This window comes from Sinocyclocheilus grahami, unplaced genomic scaffold (genome assembly GCF_001515645.1).
Source record: "Sinocyclocheilus grahami isolate Dianchi unplaced genomic scaffold, SAMN03320097.WGS_v1.1 scaffold889.1, whole genome shotgun sequence".
NCBI classification, from domain to species: Eukaryota; Metazoa; Chordata; class Actinopteri; order Cypriniformes; family Cyprinidae; genus Sinocyclocheilus; species Sinocyclocheilus grahami.
Window position 1 is genome coordinate 162981 of NW_015506068.1, and position 24944 is coordinate 187924.

The 24944-nt window shown below is 38.4% G+C and overlaps 5 protein-coding genes across 9 annotated transcripts; 2 read left to right on the top strand and 3 right to left on the bottom strand.

The window, feature by feature from the left end:
• Nucleotides 1-66: 66 nt before the first annotated feature.
• On the bottom strand, nt 67-10247 carry znf646 (zinc finger protein 646). Its single transcript, XM_016248738.1, has 5 exons — nt 10169-10247; nt 9399-9551; nt 3839-6704; nt 2600-3691; nt 67-2519 (listed from the first exon to the last, which is right to left on the bottom strand). The coding sequence occupies exons 3-5, from the start codon at nt 6490-6492 to the stop codon at nt 1619-1621; spliced, it is 4647 nt and encodes a 1548-aa protein (XP_016104224.1). The 5' UTR covers nt 6493-6704; nt 9399-9551; nt 10169-10247; the 3' UTR covers nt 67-1618.
• LOC107563787 (zinc finger protein 668-like) lies at nt 9947-14411 on the top strand. 3 transcript variants are annotated; one of them, XM_016248740.1, is made up of 2 exons: nt 9947-10217; nt 12055-14411. In XM_016248740.1, exon 2 carries the CDS (start codon nt 12065-12067, stop codon nt 14009-14011), a length of 1947 nt encoding a protein of 648 aa, XP_016104226.1. In that variant the 5' UTR covers nt 9947-10217; nt 12055-12064; the 3' UTR covers nt 14012-14411. The 3 variants fall into 3 exon arrangements, with proteins under 3 accessions (XP_016104226.1, XP_016104227.1, XP_016104225.1); XM_016248741.1 differs by lacking the exon at nt 9947-10217 and adding an exon at nt 10283-10426; XM_016248739.1 differs by lacking the exon at nt 9947-10217 and adding an exon at nt 10803-10960.
• A 183-nt stretch (nt 14412-14594) lies between these two features.
• Nucleotides 14595-16260, top strand: LOC107563802 (gap junction beta-5 protein-like). The gene has a single exon (XM_016248755.1). It carries the CDS (start codon nt 15507-15509, stop codon nt 16206-16208), a length of 702 nt encoding a protein of 233 aa, XP_016104241.1. The 5' UTR covers nt 14595-15506; the 3' UTR covers nt 16209-16260.
• A 214-nt stretch (nt 16261-16474) lies between these two features.
• LOC107563803 (CD59 glycoprotein-like) lies at nt 16475-17629 on the bottom strand. 2 transcript variants are annotated; one of them, XM_016248756.1, is made up of 4 exons: nt 17466-17629; nt 17279-17345; nt 16989-17120; nt 16475-16824 (listed from the first exon to the last, which is right to left on the bottom strand). In XM_016248756.1, the coding sequence occupies exons 2-4, from the start codon at nt 17331-17333 to the stop codon at nt 16727-16729; spliced, it is 285 nt and encodes a 94-aa protein (XP_016104242.1). In that variant the 5' UTR covers nt 17334-17345; nt 17466-17629; the 3' UTR covers nt 16475-16726. The 2 variants fall into 2 exon arrangements, with proteins under 2 accessions (XP_016104242.1, XP_016104243.1); XM_016248757.1 differs by having other exon boundaries at nt 17279-17335; nt 17466-17480.
• A 607-nt stretch (nt 17630-18236) lies between these two features.
• LOC107563804 (leukocyte antigen CD37-like) lies at nt 18237-23883 on the bottom strand. Of its 2 annotated transcripts, XM_016248758.1 has the most exons (9): nt 23815-23883; nt 23007-23074; nt 21741-21804; nt 21495-21625; nt 21193-21267; nt 20994-21101; nt 20203-20379; nt 20026-20109; nt 18237-18390 (listed from the first exon to the last, which is right to left on the bottom strand). In XM_016248758.1, exons 2-9 carry the CDS (start codon nt 23070-23072, stop codon nt 18319-18321), a joined length of 777 nt encoding a protein of 258 aa, XP_016104244.1. In that variant the 5' UTR covers nt 23073-23074; nt 23815-23883; the 3' UTR covers nt 18237-18318. The 2 variants fall into 2 exon arrangements, with proteins under 2 accessions (XP_016104244.1, XP_016104245.1); XM_016248759.1 differs by lacking the exon at nt 23815-23883 and having other exon boundaries at nt 23007-23102.
• Nucleotides 23884-24944: the final 1061 nt, after the last annotated feature.

Below are 24944 nucleotides of genomic sequence, written 5' to 3' on the forward strand. Positions count from 1 at the left end.
ACAGCAAGGAATTCAAGTGTAAAAGATAGATAAAATACAAGAAGGCTAAAAATAGAAGCCAAAACACACTATTATATTGTTTTTATTCAGTTCAAGAAAGTGAGGGTATCAACACCTACAAATAAACACCATCTGCTTATTAAGGTCCCTACTTGAGAAAGAGAAACATTGATCATGTGAACAAAAATAAATATTTTATATTTAAGATATACACAACTGATTACAGGGAGTCTCAGTTGTCAGTTTAAGTTTTGTCAAATGCATTGAAGCCATTAATACATGAAGGTTTGCAAATTCTACTCTTGGATAATCAGTAAGCACTGATCTATAGGCTTAAAAGGAAACCATCTTACAAATAATTTAATCCAAGTAGCGTGGTGATATGAAATGGCACATTGAAATTCAATCTGGCATCAAAGACAGACACAGAAGCCTTGATGCTAGAAGCATCAAGCTAAATGTATTTTCTACATTGCGTCTAGTAAGTTGCAAGACCTGAGCATTTTTTTAAAAACTGTTGGAAAAAAAGGGTTTAGTCTGTGAATTCCTGCCCTTACAGAGCCCGACCGATCATGGATTTTTTTTTGGGGTCCATTAATTTTTTGTGCTCCAAAATCTTGAACATACTTCCACTTCATAAAACATTTACTAGAAAAGTATGCACTAAGAAAACTGAAATGTTTCTATTGTTCTTTCTAATATGCTGTTGTGAATGCTTTTAAAGAGGTATTTCTTAAGTGATTACAACCATTATCTAGAATACTTACATAATCGACCAATCTAGCATTTATCACACATTTAATACCATGCATAATGTGTACCACATTTAACAGTATTAAAGACAAGGAATATGCTTACATTTCAAATATTAATGTAAGGTTTAAATAGTTCTATTTAAATAAATAAATATCTTTGAGATTTTCTACAAGATAGGCCTAAGTGAAGGTTGCTGTTTAACAGCCTTACCAGTGTCATCCATTATGAAACTGCAGGAACATCAGGAGTATGTTGGTCTTAATGAGACGATCATTACAGCACATCTACCATGAGCAGTACGATAACCTGAAAATATGGAAGCACTTAATACAAACATAATTAGAAGGATATCATGTATCCTATTATCCCCATAATACCTTTAAAAATAATAACAGCTTGTTTTGTTCCCCCTCCGATTACGCCAAATAATCGGTCAGGCTCTTGAAGGCAGCACTAGGTAAGAGTCTGGACAGAAATACTCATCCAAGCTCTCAGTCTGAGACCTATCATGGTACCAAACAATTTGTGCACTGTTTGGGGACACAAAACAATTGAAATAAAATAAAAATCTAAAATGGTCTCTGACAGGCACTGTCACTTATTCTAAAATGTCTACAGTATTACTGTCCCTACCAGAGGTAGTATCATATCAATGCCAGTCTTAAGTGTCCATTAAAGACACAACCGTAAAGGAGGCAAGTCTTGCCGAGATTAGCATCTGTGTGCGACACCATCTGGACAAGTACAGCAGAAAACCTGATGTTGTACGATTACTGGCATTGGGCCTTGGGTGGAGAAAGAGTCTTGTAATACAATATTGTTTTGAAATCTTCCCTTGGAGCGGCAAGACTGGAGCGTGGCCTTAGAGGAAAGGGTTCTCACCCAGTCCCATGAACGCATTATCATCCACGTTGAAGGAGGACTCGTAAGTCTGTTGGGTATTCTGATGCATCTTCTGATGGTGCCGAAGGTTGGACTTGCTAGAGAAATGCTTGTCACAAAGGAGGCAGGAGAAGGGCTTCTCTTTGGTGTGGATTCGCCTGTGGCAGATAAGCTGGGTGGAGACCCGGAAGGCCTTGCCACACTCCAGGCACTGATAGCGTTTGGGTTCTGTGTGAATGCGCCGGTGATTCTTCAGTGCCATGAGATTGGTGAACTCCTTTTGGCAGACTGAGCAGAAGAAGGAACCCGTCTTGTGGCTGTTCTTGTGGTTGAGCAGTGAACCAGCGTGGCGGTAAGTGCGCCCACAGTGCTCACACACATGACTTTTCTCTTTCCTACCGTGTCCCTTGCTACTTTCCTGCTGGTCTTGAGGATCAGGGAATCCGCGCACTCGGCTGAAGGCTGAACCGATCTTAGGAAGGTTCTGATTTGCTATCTGCTGGTCTAGTGCCGAGTCCCAGCCTAAATCCTGCTGCATCTGCATACCTTGCTCATGGTGTGACTGCCCCTGCAAGCTGCCATGGAGCTCCTGGTGCTGCTGAAAACTAGCCAGGTTTGGGAAGTTCTGTTGACACATGTTGCAATAATAGGGGAGTTCCTTACTATGCACCTCCATGTGGCTCTGCAGGTGTGCAAACTCACAGAAGGTTTTTCCGCAATCTGGGCAGCAGTGGCGAGCCATTTGAGAATGGCTCTCTAAATCCAGAGGGTCCATGAATGTTTTGAGGCAGAGAGTGCAGTGGAGGAGGTCAGCAGAATGAGACTTCTTGTGGTTGAGAAGGGAACCGGCATGTCTATAAGAGCGTCCACACTGATCACACCTGTAACAAAGGAAAAGATTGGCATCAGATGAAGGATAGGTTTTCAAATAACATTTAAGAAAAGAAAAGAAATGACTCACGTGTAGCATTTGTCCATGCCATCTTGATTTACAGTAGAGTTTGAACTGCCTTTTCGGTAACAGCGATGTCTCTTTAGCCCAGACTTTCCTTGGAAGCTTTTGCCACATGTTTGGCAGCTGTAACGAGTTACTCCCCGTGCATGGATTTTTTGATGATTGTACAGGATACTGGAGAGACGGAAAGATTTACCACAAGTAGGACAGACATACTTTTTCTTCTGCGTGTGAATGCGTGTGTGGTTTCGTAAAGCCATGGGATTGGAAAAGGGCTTGGCACAGAAGGTGCAGGTGAAATGGCCTGTTTTGTGAGTGTTCTTATGGTTCAACAAGCTACCAGCGTGACGATAACTGCGACTACAAATGTTGCACTTGAATGGTCGTTCCTCTTTTTCTAGGTCCGCATCATCATCATCATCTACATCTCCTGGGGGGACAGAATCAGGAGCAGTCTCTGTGCTACAGGTATGTCCTTCAAGTAGTTCAGTATCTGGAAATACAAGACGGCACTGCTTGCAAGTCAAATCCTTTTTTTGTTTGTGGCCCCTGACCTTTCCTCTTGCTGCTGCATTTCTTTTATTGGTTGAACATGTGTGGTTGAGTAACTGTTTGTTTCCCCTGAAGGCCTTTCCACAGTCTTGGCAGCAGTGTCTTTTGATGGCAAAGTGTATTCGTAAATGGTTCTTCATTGCTAGCTGGTTGGAGTAAGTGTTGTTGCACAAAGCACAGTAATATTCACCTGTCTTGTGCGAGTTTTTGTGATTGACTAAGCTCCCTGCATGTCGATAGCTTCGCCCACACTGATCACAGACAAAAGGGCGAGGGTCCCTGGGATCTCCCATCTGGCCCTCTTTTTCTTGGCTAGACTGATCACTGTTAGAGGTCTGCCGTTGCTTAAGGCGTCTGCTCATTCTCTTTCTGCTGGAATTAAGTGCCTGCATTCCACTCCCTGAGGCATTCCCACTCATCTGCATGAGTGTCTGAATTTGTTTGTTGAGCTCTTCAATCTTAGCCTTGTTTTCCTGATGTACCTTCTGGTGATTCAACAGTTGTTTATAGATTTTGAATGCTTTTCCACATTCTGTGCATCTATGCCTGGTAGAGAAAGAAAAAAAATATCAGATGAAAAAAAGAACATGGCTGTAAAACAATATAGATGAAGTATGATCTTATTCAATCACTTTTGTTTTCGAAGCAATCAAATTCTGAGGTTTAATTTGAACATATATTTTAAACACTTACTTTTTAACATCAAAGTGTGTCCTCTGGTGATTCTTGAGAGCCAGCAAATTATAAAAACGCTTTTGGCAAACAAAACAGCGAAACACTCCAGTTTTGTGAGACTTCTTATGATTGAGCAATGATCCAGCATGTCTGTACGAACGACCACATTGGTCACACTTGTACTGGTGCTCTCCATCATGTGAACCCTTCTGCAAAAGTTCTTGCTCAAATGCACTTCTAAGAAGCGGTTTCTCCCCACATTTCTCCCCCACTTGTCCATCTCGTTGTCCTGTGCAGCTGTGGTTACTGAGGTGATAAATATCACTGCAGCTTATGCCACATTTCCCACAAATAATACTCTCGATTTCCACTTTTGGTTTGAGCTCATGCTGGTGGTTGGATACAAATTGTTCTTGCAGATTATCTTCCATACTGCTATGCAGGAGCTGGTGGGCTTGTAGGTCCTGTTTCTTTGTAAAGCTCTCTCCACAAGTGCTGCAGATAATCAGACTGCAGTCACCCTGCTGATTTTCACTCGTTTCATCTTTCTTGACCTCTCGAGAAGACAATGATGATGGGCCACATGCTGAAGGTGCGGCATGAGTTTGAGTATGACCTCTGAGATGGCTTCGCAGTGCACGCATGCTAGTATAGTGATTCCCACACACTGAGCACTGATACATCTCTCCATCGTCCTCTTCTTCATCATCTTCACTGTCACACATCTGACTATGAATGTTGTCAATAAAGGTATGCTGTCCAATATAGGCCACTGCTGCACTGCCGTCATGTCCCTCAAAACCAACATCTTCACCTGACTCTCCTAAGAAATGTTGATGCTTTGTGTTATGAAAGTCCATGTGACCGGGTGAGCCATTCATCATGGTCTGATACTGCTGATTTAGGAGGGGACACATGTGTGACTTGATTCCTGCAATATCAGTAAATGTCTTACCACAGTCAGCACACATGTGCCTCTCCATGAGGTGTTCATCCTGAGGTAGGTGCCCATCTGTGAAGGAATTGTCAAACTGCTCATGAAATTCAGTAGCATTCGTCTCATTCACATGCTCGTCATCAGATTTATGCTGCACAGAGTCTACCAGGTCCTGAGGAAGGTCTAATATTCCACTTACATCTTCCTCATTTGATGGAAAACAGTTCTGTTGGTTCTCATGCGTCAAGGGCTCTGAGGAAAGCCAGTCACCCTCAGAACTAGCAGGCAAAGATGTGGGCTTCCCCTTATGGATCCGAAGGTGGCTTCGCAGAGCTGCCAAATGTGGGTAGTTCTTGCGGCAGATGGAACACTGAAAGATCCCGGTTTGATGGGATCGTTTGTGATTTATAAGACTGCCTGCATGCCTGTAGCTTTTGCCACAGATGTTGCACTTGAATCGGCGGACAGAACTGTCAGCATCTTCTACTTTGATGTTATCAGTGCCCTGTACTAAATGATCAGGGTTGAGGTTTTCTGATGGTAGGGCCATTGGCTGTCCCTGAGCATGCAGCGTCAATGGATTTTCATCTAAAGAGTTGGGTAGATAAACATGACCATTTTCCAATGGCCCATCTGATTGGCCATAATCAATAGATTTATCGAGTAACGGAGGCAATGGTGGAGTGTCACTAGAGGTGGGATAAGGATTAGACTCTGGGGAATGAGTAACACTATCATTGTAAGAGAAACTGTGCTCCTCTGACAAGTTGGTAGGGAACTCAAATGACACAGAGGAGGAGTTATGCAACAGAATATGATTTTGAAACTCATCACCATTAGTAAAAGCAACCTGGCAAAGGTGACAAAAATGTATTTTAGCATCACCATTCTGTGGCATAACACGAGGGGCAAGTTCTTGCTTGCAGTCTGTGAGGGCAGCTTTAGAGGTCTGCACACTGAGACGACCACGGGTTTTACTGTGGATTCGCTGGTGACTATTAAGTGCAGAAAGATTATTGAACTGTTTAAAACAGACTGGACACTCAAATACTCCCATTTGATGAGTTTTCTTATGATTTATGAGGCTGCCATGATGTCTGTAAGTCTTGTCACACAAGTCACATTTAAACGGCCTGTCTCCAGCATCATCTTCAGCTGCCATGTCACTTTCTGTGGTGGCATTTGAAATGTGTTCTGACACTGCATCATTACTAAGGCTGCTCGTTGGAGCAATATTTAGCTTCATGTCTGGCTGCAAATCTGGTATAATGTCAAAATCCATCTCATCTAGATGCAGCAACTCAACATCTTTATAATTACTTTCAATAAGACTATTTGCAGAATCCTTTGTCCTGATTTGAGACTCTTTATTGCGATGGGCCTTTTGATGGGTGACCAGCTGAGTTGCAAGGCGAAAAGCCTTTCCGCATTCTGTGCAAGAGTATTTCTTTCTAGACGTGTGAATGCGGAGGTGACTTTTGAGAGCCAATGCATTGGAGAGCTTCCTGGAGCATATATGACACTGAAAAGAGCCAACCTCATGTGTTTTTCTGTGATTAGCCAAGCTCCCAGCATGCCTGTAGCCTCGTCCACATTCATCACATTTGAACTTCCGTTCCTCTTCTGAATGATGAAAAGTTTCAGTATGCTCCAAAAGACTGGGCATGCTTGCACATACTACACCACAATTTCTACACGAAAAGCCTTTGGTCCGGCCTGGCTCTTGCATAGCCATAGTGATATAGTATAATGATAAGAAATGTCAACAAGAGCCAGTTTGAATGAGTGTGAGGGACACACCTGTCCTCGCTATTATCAAATTGGCCTGTTCTGAGAGGTCTGAACGTAAAGGCAACATTCAAAAAATTAGCTGAGAATACAATCTGTTCCATTCCATTGGAAAAACATCATTGGTAAGATGATGCAAGCGCAGGCACTGGATGAAATCTGTAACAGGAAAACCCATACATTATTTAGCATTAAGTTTACGCAGGGCAATTGCATAACAAGAAAATGATGAAAACCTAACAATTACATTGCTTTTTCTAATGTGACTAAATTTTGACAAAAAGCTCTGAGTTTACATAACCAATGAGTAAATAAATAAAAGGAAGTATTCTAACATTACTGTAATGAAACAATGCACTGGTTTTAGAGAAAATGTATGCAGAACTGAAGATTCTATCATTTACCCTCATGTTGTTACAAAAACCATATGACTTTCTTTCCATATAACAGTCTCAGTCAACATTCACTTTTATTGTATGGACTAAAAATGTCATAAAAGTAAATGCTGACTGAAGCGGTCATTCTGCCTGATATCTCCTTTAATGCTGTTTGAAGAAAGAAAGTCCTACAGGGTTGGAATGTCATGAGGGTGAGTATAGGAATTTGAGACAAGATTCTCTATTATTGTTACCAATTTGGTCAATTATTAATTGATTAAAATAAACAATTTAAAACAGAACTTGGGACAAAATAATATGGATTTCAATGGATAAATTATGACTTTTCTTTTCTGGGTGAATTGCCCCTTTAATAAGCACTTTTTGTATGGTCACATTGAAAAAAAGTGTTCAATAAGAGTACAAAAACACCCCTTTTATACAAGCAATGATTAAACCAACTTGCACTGGTGTAATGTAACGAAGTAATAATCCTTCGTTACAGTACTTAAGTATTTTTTGGGAGTATCTGTACTTTACTTGAGTTTTTATATTTCAGCCAACTTTTACTTTTACTCCACTACATTTTCTAATTAAAATGTATAGTTTTACTCCAATACATTTCCCCGAAGCATATTCGTTACTTACTACAAAATAGTCAGAAGAACACGGACTGCAGGAAAGCAGGTTTGACGAATCAGTGGTCTGGGGTTTGAAAGTTAGACTCCTAAAAACACCTTTGCTCACGTGCAAACAAATGCGCGCACAACCGTGGATGATTCATTTTCCACTGAAGTCGAGTCTGGGGCGTGTGATATACAGCATCGTCTGCGATAATATGGTAAGTGTTGTTGTAATGATGTGCGATCTGACATTATCAAGTAGGCTATATCACCAAATCACACACAGAGTGCACGCACGTTGATTTATTAGTCTATTAAAACTCAAAATTCCAGGCATTCTAAATTGTAGACGGCAAAACTGCTTCTGTATGCTTTTTATATTTATATAATTTAATATAGTTAATCTATATGACACAAAGAGTACCGTTTTTCTGCAGATATCAGAATGAACACATTTAATAATCATTTTATACAAGTTCAGTAAAGCAATAAGTGACTTACATTTTAGACATAATATTGCTTGTTTTTGCTCAATTTTGCCAATGAAAATAGTTCCAAACAAAGATCACAGCACTGTTTTGCGTCTCTGAGCAATGGACGGTGTTTACTTATTGAATGAATCATCTTTTCGAACGAATCGGTTAAATAAATGATTCAGTGTTTCATCGGTTGAATCTCAATCACTCACTCATTAACAATCACTTGCTGTCACCTACTGGCGGTTTTAATTTCACATTTCGACAATTTTTTTCATGTTTTAAATAATTTCAAATACCAGTATTCAACGTTTTATGTTCAAAACAAAACATTAGGCCTAGTTATGCATCTGTAACTGCAGTTTAAATGCATCCATGTACCCTCTGAGATACATAAACTGTGTAAATACATCTAAATGCTATTTCAGATGCAGATTCCAGAAATGTTTTCTTATGTTGGAATGAAAGACACTAAGTACCGGATGAAGTGCTTCTTATTCTTACCCAAAAATATAAAATGGAAGAAAGAGTTAAAACTGAACACAATCTTGCTACTCAAGCGGTGTATGAACATATATATATATGTATAATTTTATTTTTATGCTTCTTTTCCATTTTGCATCTACTTTTACTTTCAATACTTAAGTACGTTTAAGATTTAAAAAATACTTTTTGTACTTAAGTACAAAAAATATCACATACTTTAAGACTTTTACTCAAGTACTATTCTAAACAGTGTCTTCAACTTCTACCAAAGTCATTTTCTGGTAAGATATCTGTACTTTTACTTGAGTATGGCTTTCAGGTACTTTATACACCACTGCCAACTTGGACGTTATATAAAACCAAAGTACATGCGGTAGTTTTTATATCCATTTAAACCTATTTATCATCGATCATGAAACCTTTAGTCTGACAGCTCCAGTTTTTATTCTTCTTTATATCCATTCAATAAAATAACGCGGATACAGCATATCTGTCGGGATCTGACAGCATTACTGATCTATAATAGATTTTAGATAGAATTTCTATAGATGAGTGGACAGCATGAAGTACCAGCTCACTGGCTCCAGCAGTTAGATGGCAGACTGCCTCACAATGGAGCTCTATTGACACAGTAAACACTTCCCCGGTACATTAGCCTAACACCTAGCTACACAAGCACAATCTTGATCGTTTTTATAGCCTTCTAGCCGTAGTCTAAATTAATAGTGTACACAAACTGCCCTTGAGATGAACGGAATAAAATATGTATTTGGGAGAGGCAGTAGCATCCCATCCCGTTGCGAGCTAGTTAACGTTAGCATTTGGCGGCTAGAAACAGTGGCTAAAACTAACCTACTGATACAACAAAAATGACGCTGGGAATATACATACTGAATGTTGCAGTCTCCCTGTGTGAAGTTGGTACAAGTAGTGATGGCACTCCGTTCACTTTATTTCAGTTTCAGGACGGGCGTGTTCGTCTCCCTTTTTACCAATTGTCTTTTCCCCCATCCCACTCGACTCTCTCACTTCCTGCTCTTGTTGCTAGGAAACAGGAAATGTGCATCAGTGAAAAACGTCCGTACGTTAGTTTAAAGAGGTGTTTTCCTTAACCAAAGCATTGCTTTCATTACATAATTATATTGTTTCTAGCCCCTCCGCCAATTCCTATTGGAATCACTCAATAACATGGACTATTGATTTTAGTCCCCGCTTTTCGCAAAACTAGTGACCAAGAATGTTTTATTTTTGTACTATATAGCCACAAATGCAAACACCGCAATTGCTACTCTTACATTATAAGTAAACAATGAAATATTAGATGCTATCAGAACTTCTAGGAATTTGTTCCGCCCAAAACATTATATTTTCGAAGCCTCTTTTTTATTCTTCTTATTATTTAATGTTGTCATTAATGTCAATAACAGCTTGTATTGTTTAAAATGCTCAGTATTTGTCCACTCTTAAAATAAACATTTTGCAAATACACCGTTACACATTATTAGACCGTTAACCACACCATTATTTTCAGCCAATTCACATTTTGTTATATAACTTTATATGCTCAAAACAACTGCACATCCACGCACACTGAAGCGAGCATTCAATAATCTCCCCTCCCACAGGCTCTCCGTCTCTCCACCCCATTCTACCCCACTCACCAAGCACTGGAGTCCACTCCGTAGAAACACCGTAGCAAGAACAGCAGAGGTGTGAAAGCGTTTTAATTTAAGAAAAATTCAGATTTTTGAGTTTTGTATACATTCCCCAGGTGGTGAGTGAGGAAGTCATGAAGGCTCACATATCTGCGTTCACTTGATAATTTCGTCGTGGTCCTAAAGCCGCCGTTCTTCTCCTGAGATTGAACGATTTGAAATTCATTGTCAAAGATACACCCGTCTCTCCTGAGAGCACAAGAGGTACGTAACGTAAGCCACATTTTGTAGGCATACTAAAGAGATAAAAAACGACCACATATTGTTAAAAAAATTAATAAAAATGCAGCGATTATGATGAAGTGACAAGCGTCCGACTGCAAATGGCTTCGCGTGTTCAGCGGTCCTAAAGCCAGCCATTTTGTGTGATATTGAAAAATAAGAGTAGTTGTATGCGTTAAAGACATGTTCATTAGCTCTTTGAATTGCCACTGTGTTGCATTTACATTGATTCGATTTGGTCATGGTCGTTATGTTTAATTTCTAATACATATATAATACATTTATAATTTCTGTTAACATCGAAATGTAATTCAGTTTTGTACACAAGCAGCCCAGATGCCAACTTCAGTTTTGTATACATTCCCCAGGTGGTGAGTGAGGAAGTCATGAAGGCTCATATATCTGCGTTCACTTGATAATTTCGTCGTGGTCCTAAAGCCGCCGTTCTTCTCCTGAGATTGAACGATTTGAAATTCCTTGTCAAAGATACACCCGTCTCTCCTGAGAGCACAAGAGGTACGTAACGTAAGCCACATTTTGTAGGCATACTAAAGAGATAAAAAACGACCACATATTGTTAAAAAAATTAATAAAAATGCAGCGATTATGATGAAGTGACAAGCGTCCGACTGCAAATTGCTTCGCGTGTTCAGCGGTCCTAAAGCCAGCCATTTTGTGTGATATTGAAAAATAAGAGTAGTTGTATGCGTTAAAGACATGTTCATTAGCTCTTTGAATTGCCACTGTGTTGCATTTACATTGATTCGATTTGGTCATGGTCGTTATGTTTAATTTCTAATACATATATAATACATTTATAATTTCTGTTAACATCGAAATGTAATTCAGTTTTGTACACAAGCAGCCCAGATGCCAACTTCCTTTGCGAACAAGAGCGTCTTTCTTAATTGCCCCTGAGGTCCTAATGCCGGCCATTTTGTGCTGCCTGCCCCATCCCAGCCTATTAACATCTTTTTACAAAATATTCAGCATGGTTTCTGCCAAAATACTACATACTAGTTTTATTTATATAGGCCTACTCTGTACGTTATATACATTATTATACCAAATACTATATGCTATGTTACTACAGTAATTGTTCTTACAATAAATCTGTTAACTTAAATTTGCCACCATTGTCATAATACATAAAATATACTATATGACAGGGGAAAATGCATTTCTAAAACAAAATTAACAAAAAGTGTAGTGATCATGGTATTTTGACTGAAACTGAAAAAGGTAAATTTATGTACTAACCTGCAACTTCAAGTCACTCTTTTTTTTTTGGTCAGTGGTCAAGTAAAAAAAAAAAAAAAATTATATATAATAATATTATTATACAATAATTTATTGTTATTATTATTAATGTAATATTTATGTAATATATTTTTCCTAAAGAAAAAGAATGAAAAAAATTTGGAAAAAAAGAGTAACATATAACAGCCCAGAGTATAAGTGATAATAAAAACAAGTATATACGAATTAATCTGTTAAATGTAAGTGAAATAAATGAACTAAGTAAAGTAAATGAAGTAAGTAAATTAATTCTAAATTAAATTAAAACGTAAGTTCAAGGCATTCATTGTGCAATTTCTTGTTCTCTCCAGCATCATCAGGATGGCTTCACCTCATCCAGGTAGCCCACCAGCCGCAGAGCAGTATACACCACTACCTTCTGAGACCAAGCCCAACAAAGAACCAGACAACTCATCAGAACAACCTACAAAAAGAAGAGGCAAAGGGAGACCCCCAAAAACTTTGCACGCTTTTAAATGCTCAACCTGTCAGGAGGTCTTTACCAGCCCTTCAGCTCTACAAAGCCACAAGCTGTTGGTACATGGTAAAGACAAACAGCAGCAATACACCTGCGGTAAGTGCACAAAGACATTTTCCAGCCGGACACAGCTTTCCAAGCATCAGCGCTCCCACTCTGCTCAGCGTCCGTTCCAGTGCCCACACTGCCATAAGGCTTACAAGACTCCAACAGAGTTACGCAACCACAGCCGTTCACACACAGGGGAGAAACCGTTTGTTTGTTTTGACTGTGGCAAGGCATTTATGCAGGCCATTTGCCTGCGTATCCACATGACGCAGCACAGTGGCGAAAGGCCTCACTCTTGCCCTCATTGCTCTAAGAGTTATCCCACACTATCCAAACTCAAAGTGCACCAACGATCACACACCGGGGAGAAGCCTTACTTTTGTTCCGAGTGTGGGAAGAGTTTTGCCGACCCTTCGGTGTACCGCAAGCATCGGCGTAATCACCAAGGCCACCGACCATATTCTTGCGGCCAGTGTGGTAAAACGTACACGGAGCTGAAGGACTTGAAGAATCATGAGCGTTCCCACACGGGCGAGAAGCCTTACCTGTGTTCAGACTGCGGCAAAGCCTTCTCCCGGTCGTCCTCTTTGGCGTGCCACTTGCGAATCCACTCCAAGAGCAAGCCATATCAGTGTGAACAGTGTGGCAAAGGTTTTACTCAGCTGTCCTCATACCAGTCCCATCTTCGTACCCACTCGGGTGAAAAACCCTTCTTGTGTCCACAGTGCGGCAAGATGTTCTCCGATCCCTCTAGTTTCCGCCGACATCAACGGGCGCATCAAGGATTCAAGCCGTACCCTTGTGACAAGTGCACTAAGAGGTTTCGGCAGCCGGCAGACCTTGCGGTGCATCAGCGTGTGCACTCAGGTCAGCGGCCCTACAAATGCCAATGCTGCGATAAAGCTTTCGTCGCTTCTTGGGATCTGCGGCGCCACATGCTAGTTCACTCCGGGCTGCGGCCTTTTTCTTGCACGGAATGTGGCAAGTCCTTTACGGAGCGCTCAAGTCTGAACAAACACCGAAGAGTGCATTCAGGGGAGCGTCCTTACAAATGCCAGCTGTGCTTCAAGTCATTTGTTGTGTCATCCAGTTTGCGCAAACATGAGAGGACACACTTGTCCGAGAGGCCATTGCAGGTCCTGGTCACTCCTGAAACAGCTCAGATGTTTCCCACCACCCTTCCCCAGTTTTCCTGCTCTCAATGTGATATGATATACGGGACATGGGAGGAAGTGCAGGCCCATACCAGCCTTCACACTGTCTCTCCCCCGTCTGATTCTATGGTTTCAGCTTTGCCTGTTGGCCCACATGTTTGTGTGACCTGTCAGGCAGAGTTTGCCCTGCTGGCTGATATGCAGGAACACGAGAAACTGCACCCCAAGCCACGACCTCACGTTTGTGACCAGTGCGGTAAGGGTTTTCTCAATAAAGCCGGGCTTCGTAAACACCAGCGCATCCACTCGACCAATCGGCCACATTGCTGCACTGTTTGCGGAAAGGCTTTTCTTTTCGCTGCCTACCTACGCAAGCACTTACGCACCCACCGCGATACTGAGTCCTCATCCTCCATGCCTCAGACAGATGTAGTGCACAGCCAACCCCTGCCGTCCCCACCTAATGCTGCGTCACCGTCGGGATCCGAGCCCACCGCTATTTCTCTGCCTGTTCCGGTGACTGTGCCAGTGTCGGCATTTCAGACAATGCCAGCCCATATGTATATAGACAAGGAAGAGGGGCTCTGAACTTGTTGCTGACCGTGTCAGCTGTTTTGAACATTTGAGCAATGTTCACATTATTGTTACTGCTGTTCTATTCACAAAACAAAGAAAATCTTGCAAAAAGCCTGAAAAATCAATAAAATCTCATTTTTAAATAGGATTAAATGCTTCAGTGCATAAATAGTCACAAAATGATGTCTTTAATTTGCCTTGATATTGTACAAAAATGTATTTATCTTTAGAAATGTACCAAGATTGCTGAGAGGATTCTTATTTTTAAGGTATGTCTGAATCAAAGAGTCAGTCAATGGTTCTCCTCAGTGTCATAACCACAGATTTAATCTGTCATGTTTATACACTTGAAATCAGTGTAATAATTGAATTCTGATTTTAATCACGAGTCCAATGACTCATTTAAATCAATAAATTTTTCTCCTTCTGAAGTTTAAACAGCTGTTATTATATGAGTGTTTTTTTTAAGGCAACAAGCCAGTGAATGTGGTGGTAAATATGACAGTAATTATGTTTTGGACATAACATAATGGTTTTATGCTGTACAGTTAAACAATATCGTCTCTTGTTCTTCTTTATGTGTCCTAAAGCAAAATGGACCTTTTTCACATTTCCAGGTTTTTCAGTCTTGTGAAAAGGGTCCATTGTACTTCATGGATTTTTGACGGTTTGGTGTAGTGTAATATGATTTGAAAAAGGTTTCATTTATAATACCATTCACAATTTTGGACACATTGATTAAAAGTTGTTTTCTATGTTCTTAAAAATGTTTAATCTAGTTTTGTAGACACAAAGATATGACTTAGTTTTTAAAAAAATTGTAATGAATGAATTATTTTTTTAATGATTCATTAAGTAGATGAGTAGGCATAGATAGTGAAAGAAAGAAGCCGGCAGTTTCAGTTTCATAGTTTTGATTATTTTGTTTATAATACATGTGGAAAATAGTTAAATTAGTAATTAAATTGGTATTAGTTATAAAAAATAGGTGTCAAAAATTTTAACTAGTGGTAGAGTATGCCATTAAACTAACATGTCATTTAAATTCAGTTTGGAAAATCATCTAAAAGGGTGAACAGTAAACACTTGAAGTGAGTTAAATATAGATATTATTGTTATATAGACAAATACAGGACAAAACTACTTGAGATCTTGTATTAACCCCAAGTTAAGAAAAAAACTGTGGATAAATGTGAGAAACCAGTTTTGATGACACATACAGTTACAGGCTATATAGTGAGTGAAGTTCAAAAATTACAACAACTTCAGCACTGGACAAACACACAAAACCTTCGTTCCCTATAAAAAGGTATGTTGGGCTCATGTTCTTTAAACAAAATATCTACACTGATTTTTGAAATCATGTTGATGTCATATCTCACAATGTACCAAGTATTTTAAGCAGATACCACATATTTGTTATATGACTGTAATTGAAAATTCTCCCTTTTTTATGCAGATACATTCTTTATTTTCCATAAAGAAGACGAATCCACCCTAGAGAGCGATGGCAGCAATAGTTACCGGGCTCATCCCAATCCTCCGCACTGCGGTGGACTCCACTGCCACCTATAAGGGTCGCACCATGTGGTTCGGCTTGCTCTGCATCCGCCTAGTGACCGTCTTTCTTGCTCAGTTTCCATGGAAAAGCCTAAACGAGGATTTCCAGTGTAACAGCACTGACTCCTTCTGTAATAAAGCTTGCTTTAATACACACTTCGACAATGCTGTAGTGATGGCGTGGCATTTCCTCTTCATCCTTCTTGTGCTCTCGGTTCTTCTCATGGAGCTGTTTTCCTCCCATTTTCAATCTTCATTCCAGAAGAAGAAGGAGAGAGAAATGGCATCTCAAAGCGAGCAGGGAGCTGTCACTGATCCCACCATGACTATTGGTGGTAGGATGATGATAGACCTCCACAAGAGCAAAAGCAGTGTGGTGGTGTACCTGTTCAGCGTCATGCTGCGGATTGCAGTGGAGGTTTTGTTTGTGTATGTCTTGCTGTGCTGGGTTCTGCCTAAACTGAATGAAGAGTCATACCTTTGTTATGCACAAAAGTTTGGTACGTGTTCAGTACAGCAGTGTGTGGTCCGAGGGGCAGCAGAAAAGAGAATGTCTGTCTATGCATTACTGTTTATATCTGCCCTGGTTATTATAACAAGCGGTCTGTTCTGTCTCTACTCAATAGGCCACTATCTCTGTGATGGTTAAAAAAAGGTTCCCATTGAACACAAGCATATATATATATATAATTTTTTTTTATTTTGCCATACAGATGAATATTAGGAACTGAATTGACTCTATTTTTATTCAGTTTGATTGGAATTGTAAGTTAAAATGTAACTTTGCAAACAAAGCAAGAAGAAAAATTTGTCAAGGAAATGTTTTTTAGCACTGTGTGGTGTTTCTGTGTCTGCATTTTTGCGTTGTTTGGTCTGGGTGAGAAGTCATTTTTTGTGTGAATGCTGACTGAGCTGTTTTGTTTTAGAGTTTAATTGTTGTACATTTCAAAACTCATACAAAAAAAATACAATGTTTTAGAAAACAAAGAATCATCATTGTTTCTCGTTTTGCTGGCCAGATTTTATTTCTTTATATTATTATTTACCTATATATTAAATTAAAATCAATTAATAACAATGATATTATGCTGTATGTTTTGAGAATTTTAAGTACCGTAAGATTATCACAGACCATATTGAAAAAATACATTTGGCTGATGGAGCAGATCAGTTGCAGAGGTCTGTGTTGCAGCACACTTTCTCCACCTGAGGAGGCACCTGAGCATCACACTCATTAGTCTTTGCACATCTGCGCACCTCACCGTCTACAAAAAGAAACACACACATTAAATAATATTCACTATGAATCATTGCACTCCATCAATTGATGCACCTGCATCTCAGTTTACACATGCAATAAAACTTAAATAAGGAACTATCCTGTTTTTTTCAGTTTTAACATCTGAGGAAAAGAATACGATCAACTTACAGGCTGGAGGATGCATTTTGATCTTAATGCACTTATCAAAACCACTGCTGCATTCTTTCTCCTCTATCGTATCACAGGTGGGATTGTCTTCGTCAATCTTCAGGCAGTAGTTGCACCTCAGTGCCTGTGCAACTAATGAGATCACAATTTTGAAACCTTTGTTATAATTGTAATTAAAAAAAGCTTTTGTTGTGTGCTGAATTCATTATAATGGTCTTAATATATATATATATAATTTAGAAATTTTAAGAACAATGATTTGGAAAAAGTCAAAATTGTTTCCCACTTACCACAGAGGGCACCTAAAAACATGATCAGAACCAATGTGCGGGATCCCATCTTCATGTCTTTATCAAACTGCCGGTAATGAAGTATAATGAATGATTAAATATGGAATGTATATATAATGTAAAATATATTTATTTATGCATCAAGACTGAAAGTACTGTAAAAATAGTCTGATAATATCTTTCTTACCTTAGTCTGTAGTGTTGCTCTGGAATTAATGAGGGAAATGAATACAGCATGTATATATATGACACCTGATAACACCTGTCCTGTCCTCCTCCCTGCCCTGCCCTTACAATAACTTGCTATGGGGTATTACATGTCCCATGTACCATTTAGATCCTCAGTTTAAATAAACATAAATGCAGCCGTTATGACATAAAATCAACATCATAATGTAATTTACTGTTTTATTTCCATTTAGCAACAGCAGTTTTATTACAATTAACCTGTTTTTTAAAGTGTATTTGTATACTTACACAATTTACTTAAAATTATATAATTTACTTAAATTCAAACATTTTAAAAGCCAATGTGTAACACTTGTTGTCACCTTACATAAACATAGACATGGACAATTTTAATTTTAATATCTTACATGTAAAATACATGTTATGAGAACGGTATCGCACACATTGCCTCGAAATTGAGGTCATTTGCTTTGTGTGCACAACAATTGTGAAATATTATACTGTCCCACCCATATGTTTTTCTCACCCAGGGCTGAACAAATGAGAACATTCTTAGTCACATGCACATATTTTGAGAATCATGAAATAAAGGTTTATATCCTTTAAATATTATATCAACTGGTTCGAATTATTTGTACTTTTTCATAAACAAATACTAGAAAAAAAAACATGACATCTGAATAACAAGGAAAATGAACAAGCGACTGCCTTTTGGAGAAAAAATATCTGTATAAAACAATCAAAGTACTGTACTGAGAAATAATAATATAAAAAACATTAACAAAACATCAAATATATGAATGACAGAAAACAAATACTTGACATTTTTTTCCTCACTGATCCTGGTCATCTCAGTGGAGAATTGTGTTGTAATCCACAGAACCCTCTTTATACAGACACATCGAAAGGATCATACCACATATCTGCAAAGAGGATATTTTTCATAAATGAATCATCCATGGTTCAACCATTCAGTTAACCATTAATGATATAATATCTACCTCTAGCAATGCACTCAATTAACGTTTCTGGTCAAACACTGCAGATTCAAATGTTGGGACCAAGCCAATGGCCGAATCTTCACACCACACACTAGGCTACTATTATAACAGCACAAACAACATATACCTTGCCAGTATTCCACAGTGAAATCTCTGTGAGTAAAGATATAATTAAAAGTAACCACCGAGGCCTTTGTACAATCATATTTTGTAACTCCGAACTCACAAAACAAACAGCCACACAGTTAGAAAAAGGTAAGAAAATGTACAGTTAAATGTATATACTATTAAACAACACTATGAATTGGTTGGTTGCTATATTGTTTCCACACCAGTATCATGCATTAATGTAACTTATTACACAGCGCTCTATATTTGACTCTGATTGGTCAATCGCAGCATTCAACGGCCATAAAATTTCATAATGTTTAACATCGTCCATAGCAACATTTCATTTAGCAGTTTAGTTTATTTACTGTTGTTCAGCGAATTTTCCCAGCCAGAGTTCAGTTGAGTTCAGAATTTTGGTGGGTTTGAAAGTAACTTCTTTGTGAGCTTTACTTAATATATTACTTACTTAATATATCACTTCACTGTTGACAATAGACAAAGGATCTTTTTGGCCCATAATTTGACTGCTCTCTCTTGTTTTTAACAAATGCAATCTTACATCTCAGTTACTGAATGTAATAAAAATGGAGAACCTCAGTTTTAATATAACTGTAATGTCATTGCGTTGTTTATCTTACTACTAGGCCAATTATTTTGTGATTGATAATATACAGGTAAGATTCTAAAATAATTTAGAATCAATATTTTAACTCCACCCATAAATTTTTTTAAAAGGAGCCGTGTAATAAGTGGGATCATTTTCACTCAGTATTTCAAAATAAGCTCCTTAAGGCTGGAATACAGTTGTTGAGGTTGGAGAGTAGTCTGGTAGTGTATGATTCTCATTTATTTTAGTGAATGATGTCCAGTTTTTCATGCTTAGTGTTTCAAAATGTGTTCAGATTTAAAATTTGTGTAGTGTATTCCAGGCTTTAGGGGTGATACGTCCACCCATAATTTTTTTTAAAAGGAGCCGTGTAATAAGTGGGATCATTTTCACTCAAGCTCCTTAAGGCTGGAATACAGTTGTTGAGGTTGGAGAGTAGTCTGGTAGTGTATGATTCTCATTTATTTTAGTGAATGATGTCCAGTTTTTCATGCTTAGTGTTTCAAAATGTGTTCAGATTTAAAATTTGTGTAGTGTATTCCAGGCTTTAGGGGTGATACATGACATTATTTCGGTATGCAAAAATGAAGCACTCAGACACACTACACTAGTCACAAACTGAGACCTGGACAGCTGAACATGACTGCCATGTGACTCTCTAGGGCAGCAGTGGTGTGTGCGATTAAGGCAACAGTAAGATACAAGGCATATCCACTGAAGACACTATGAGACAGAACAACATTTTACTTCATTTATTCTCATTAACTCTAAGCTTGGACAGTAAAGGGTTATAGTTATTTGGATTTTCTAACTCGGGTCTAAAGTGACAGCTTGCTTACCTCCACCACAGAAATGGCCAAAATAACCACCAAAATTATGAGAAGATTTTCGTCCAGCCATTCCTTTATATTCTCACTGCAACCCTTAGAGAGAGAGAGAGAAAAGAGGCACAACTCGATGTGTTATGTTGGAGCACAATTTACTAAATAATCACTGGGCAGAAACTGAAACCGTACCTGCTTATAAACCCCACAGGTGTGATTTGAATGGATTTCATCTGAGAAACATGTGTTACACTTATTTGGATCTTGGATTTCATATGTCGCATTGACAGTGGCATTGCCTATGTTGTAGCAGGAACAGGGTATAGAGTCCTCCCAGTCTTCTGTTCCATGCCAACCACAGCATTTGGCCTGTGGAGATATAATGGTGGAGGTGATATCTTGTTTCAAACTTCTTAATGTACCTGTCAAAGTTAGCTTTAAAGTTCGAATGAAATCATAGCATATACCAGGGGACACCTCTGGCAGGTAGAAGAAAAACATAATAAAAAGACAGGAATATTATGCAGATAATTTTGTCTAGAGCATTACTGAAAAAAATATCGCATGTTCATGAAAACTACATTCGTAGTCAGACACCTTTTCTTAACTTTTTATCTTTAAGCTTTTTAGCTTAAATATATACACTTTTTTTGCTGCTTTTTCAATTTACATTTCAAATGAGCTAAAGCAATGCAACTGCTTAATTTCATTGTGTATAGCTTCATTTAAATATGTAAAATCCATTTGTGTTGGCACTACATGAATCATTTTTATGCAAACACTGCATGCAAACGCTTGCCTCAAAATCAAAAAGTATGTACTTATACACTTATTAATTTGTTAATTTGTGGATTTTACTTAATTTTATGTGTGAAATGTACTTGGAAAATGTGTTTGCAAAAACTTGCAAAAGATTTTTCATATTTAGCATTCTTTTTGTTGTTGTTTTTTACTGGTGTGTGCTTTTATGCTGTGACTCTCACCTCCTGCTGAATGTACTCTAGAGTATTTTCAAAACTCTGGAGACTGGAATCATTCCTTCCAAATGACTTTATTAGTAGAAGAGTGTGCTCCTTTAGTGAACCTGCCAACTTAAGAGAGTGGGGTAAAAAAAGAAGTTGAAGATGTTTTGATCATGATTTTATCTGAAGCTTTATAGGCACATCCTCATGCTTGAGTTACCTCAGTCTTCTGGGTGTAGAAAAGAACCCCACCCACTATCTGAGCCGCGAGAAGAACCGTGAGCAGGATAAAATACTGCAGATGAATGAAGCTTGTTTTAACTCGCTGTTACAGCTCAGTGGAGCAAATAAATGTACTGTTGTATTACAAACACCTGTACAAAGAACATGCACAATTCCCAAGAGGCTGGTGACAACTAAGCTCTTAACATTTTAGGAGTTCTCCTAACAAACAACTATATTTTTAAGATAAAAGTGTATTTCTATGTAGTCCCATCAAGTTTTGTTTCTCTAAAAACTCACAGTTGCCAGCAGGCATTTGACGGTCTTCAGAGAACCCAGACATCCTAAGAAGCCTAATGACATGGTCACAGATCCACTGATGATCAGGAAGTAGGAGAAGAGAGAGATGGAAATGTAGGGAGGGGAGGGGACTGTAAAAGACATGGAGCAAATTTTTGAATAGTTCACAATATATTATATAATATTAATAGACAAAGAATCAAAATAGCATTGTGATTTCTGCACTCAAAAAAATGTAACACATACTGAAAATTCTGTTCTCTGAAAGTAGTATCCATAGTCCCATTGATAAGAGGAGTGATCCTAAGAGCTGAATAAGACAGTTTTTGTTGAAAAATCAGAGCCCAACAGCAATCCGACATGTACATTGTATAAAATGTAAAAGTTTGGCCTTGCTGAGACCAAAAATACAACAGTTATATTACTGAAAAAAATAAATCTCATTTTTGCTGTTAAATGTACCAAATTGTATTGTAATGTGTGTATTTTATAGTTTTGGTTATAAAATACTTTATTTTATTTAAAGGGGTCATATGATGTTGCTAAAAATAACATAATATTGTGTATTTGGTGTAATGAAAAAAACACATTATTTTCCACAAACTGTACATTATTGTATCTCCTCTATGCCCTGCCTTTCTGAAACGCGTCGATTTTTACAAAGCTCATCAGTCTGAAATGCGAGGTGTGCTCTGATTGGCCAGCTATCTAGTGCATTGTGATTGGCTGAATACTTCAAGCTTATGACGGAAAATCTTACGCCCCTTACCATACTGTAATGCCATGTCCAGATGTCCTGACATTTTATCCTACCCGTCAGATTGTCCTACCAGGGTTTACTGCGTATGCGCACATCAATATTGCGTCCTTTTCTCATGCTGAACAGCAATATTTAATGTATCTGCATTACTGTAAGGGTAGGTTTAGGGTTGGGGTAGGTGCAGACTTTAATAAAACACAATCTAATAGGTAGAAAAAATTATTTATTGTTGGTTTCCTGTAGCTGTATCCCTTCTAGCTACAACCGCGAATATAACACATAATTACTGTATTTGCATTACTGAAAGGGTAGGTTTAGGGTTGTGGTAGCAACTTAACCACTGATTTCTATACGTGTCCTCTTTTGGAAGGCCAAACTTTCGCAACAAAAAGCAAAAGGCAAACAAAAAGACAGCGTCTTCACGACATGGCGGCGGTGGCAGCAACAATAAAGTTACGCCCTCTTTCTTTTCGTGAACATTTGGGCGGCATTATGCAAATCTTCCCACATCGTGACGTAGACATGTGGGGGCATGTTAGAACGAGGCGTTTTAGGAGGGCGTGGACCAGTCTTAACTTTTATGAAGAATATCTCTTTGGGTTTGAGACTTTAGTCTTTGCAACTCTAGGGATCTTATCTATTCACGAACAGCTTGTAGCAATCCAAAGAGAAAGGAAAACTTGAAATTGCATCATATGACCCCTTTAATTTTAGACCAGTTAACTGTGTCTTATGACTCATTTGCAACTTACAAAGAATATCAAGTTGAAGAGAAAGAGGAAGTATTTGGTGAGACTGAGACAGCACTCAGATGCCATATCTGTGAGCACAAAATAAATAAATATTAAAATCATCTTATAACAACCAGTGAAAAATTGTAAAAACAAAAAACAATAAATAAATAATAATAATAAAATAAGTTGTATTATCAGTAGCAGGGTGATAAGCAGAAAATAGGCCATATTGTTCAACTTTTAGTGTTCACAGATCCAAGCTGGTTTCACACAGTTTTTCTTTAAGAACAGCATGTGTGCTACATTTGTTTTTATATTTGTTTATATGGATTTGCTGCCCAGAAAGATGCTACAAAACAACCCCCTCTCTTCTTCTCAAGCACAAAAACAGAACAGGGTACAGGAAGTGTCTTGTATTCTCGTATTTCCTTGCCTATGGTAATGAAACCAAAGCTATCGTTTTACACAGGCATGCCATTAACTATTCAAGCACTAGCAAATGGGACAAAAGTGCTTTGTTTGCTGTTATGAAAATTTGAGAATACATCCTTTGGTGGTTACGTAAATTTAGATTTTTTTTTACCTCCTGTATGATGGTGAAAACAGCCAGTGTTTTTTTGTTGTTGTTATTTTCTACTTTTATAATGTTACTGTAGACAGAAACATTTTTGATAACATTTAACATTTATGCAATAAAATCTCGATAACTGTTTTCTCAGGAAATAAGGTTTTTAATAAACAATGTTTCTATATAATCAGCATCTAACTCGCATTTCTCAAAACATTTTAATAATGTTCCACAAAAGAAATAAAGATGTAAACCTACCTTAAATAAACGGGGCAGAGTCGGTAATGTTACACGGAGGGTAAATGAAACGTGGTGGCCTCACATGAGATCATGTAAAACTAAATTTTGCATAAATAAAATTCTTAATTCTGATTCGTTGTATTGCTTGAGAGTTCCTGTCTGCATCTCTGACTCTACTTCAGCAGAAAGCAGGCGTACAGAACACCCACCATAAATAAAATATCAGCCCTAGTCACGGACTCTTTTAGATCCATATACTCCCCTCTTCCTCCTCTGAATTAGCAGCATTTATTTTGAAATACAAGGTATGTAAATTATTATGTATCATGATATGACATTTTGTGATGTTTTCATGTTTTTCACAGGCTGTAAGATTTAGAACAATTAAAAGATTTGACATTTATAAAAAAAAAATTCATCTATTTCATCTATCAGCTATTTCCATATGCATATGATTTCAGCTTCTGTTCAAGACTTCAAGATTTTGATTTCTGAGAGGGGACAAAAGAAATTACGTTAGATATAAGAGCTGAGCTGATTTTAGCAGAAGATGAGTGCATAAAAATGAAACACGGGCAGAGATCAGGGTTGATTTATCTGAGGTCACTATTATGCCTCCCACAGGAGGCTGAAATTTCAGCTTCCATTCCCTGTTTCAATACGCTTCCTAGTCGGCCTGTTCCCCCTCCCATGCCCCAAATGCAGCTTTAGCACAATTAGTTGTAGATAATCAGGTGGAATGTTTTAGGGCTTCCCTGTTAATGGATAGAAAGGAGCAGTAGGTGCTGTAATTATATAGGGCAAAGTGCTGTTATTAAATGGAGAAAAGCATCATGGAACGAAATGGATTTTAGTATTGGCTCATGGGATCAGAGACACAATCCAATAGATAGATAGATAGATAGACAGACAGACAGACAGATAGATAGACAGAAGGACAGACAGGTGGAGGGATGGCTGGATAGATAGATAGGTAAATGCCCGTCCAATGGACGGACAGATGGATGGATGGACAGACAGACATACAGATAGATAGACAGATGGATGGACAAAGAAACAAATGGACAGAGAGAAGGATGGACGGAAGGATGGACAGACGATAGATAGATAGACAGACAGACAGACAGACAGACAGACAGACAGACAGA

Coding starts and splice junctions, on each gene's coding strand:
- znf646 (XM_016248738.1), bottom strand. CDS start 6,492: ATGGCTATGCAAGAGCCAGGCCGGACCAAAGGCTTTTCGTGTAGAAAT. Junction 3,692..3,838: donor ACACACTTTGATGTTAAAAA/GTAAGTGTTTAA, acceptor TTTCTCTACCAG/GCATAGATGCACAGAATGTG. Junction 2,520..2,599: donor GGCATGGACAAATGCTACAC/GTGAGTCATTTC, acceptor CCTTTGTTACAG/GTGTGATCAGTGTGGACGCT.
- LOC107563787 (XM_016248740.1), top strand. CDS start 12,065: ATGGCTTCACCTCATCCAGGTAGCCCACCAGCCGCAGAGCAGTATACA.
- LOC107563802 (XM_016248755.1), top strand. CDS start 15,507: ATGGCAGCAATAGTTACCGGGCTCATCCCAATCCTCCGCACTGCGGTG.
- LOC107563803 (XM_016248756.1), bottom strand. CDS start 17,333: ATGAAGATGGGATCCCGCACATTGGTTCTGATCATGTTTTTAGGTGCC. Junction 17,121..17,278: donor GTTTTTAGGTGCCCTCTGTG/GTAAGTGGGAAA, acceptor TGATCTCATTAG/TTGCACAGGCACTGAGGTGC. Junction 16,825..16,988: donor CAAAATGCATCCTCCAGCCT/GTAAGTTGATCG, acceptor TTCTTTTTGTAG/ACGGTGAGGTGCGCAGATGT.
- LOC107563804 (XM_016248758.1), bottom strand. CDS start 23,072: ATGGCATCTGAGTGCTGTCTCAGTCTCACCAAATACTTCCTCTTTCTC. Junction 21,805..23,006: donor TCTTCAACTTGATATTCTTT/GTAAGTTGCAAA, acceptor TGTCTTATTCAG/CTCTTAGGATCACTCCTCTT. Junction 21,102..21,192: donor TCTACACCCAGAAGACTGAG/GTAACTCAAGCA, acceptor CACTCTCTTAAG/TTGGCAGGTTCACTAAAGGA.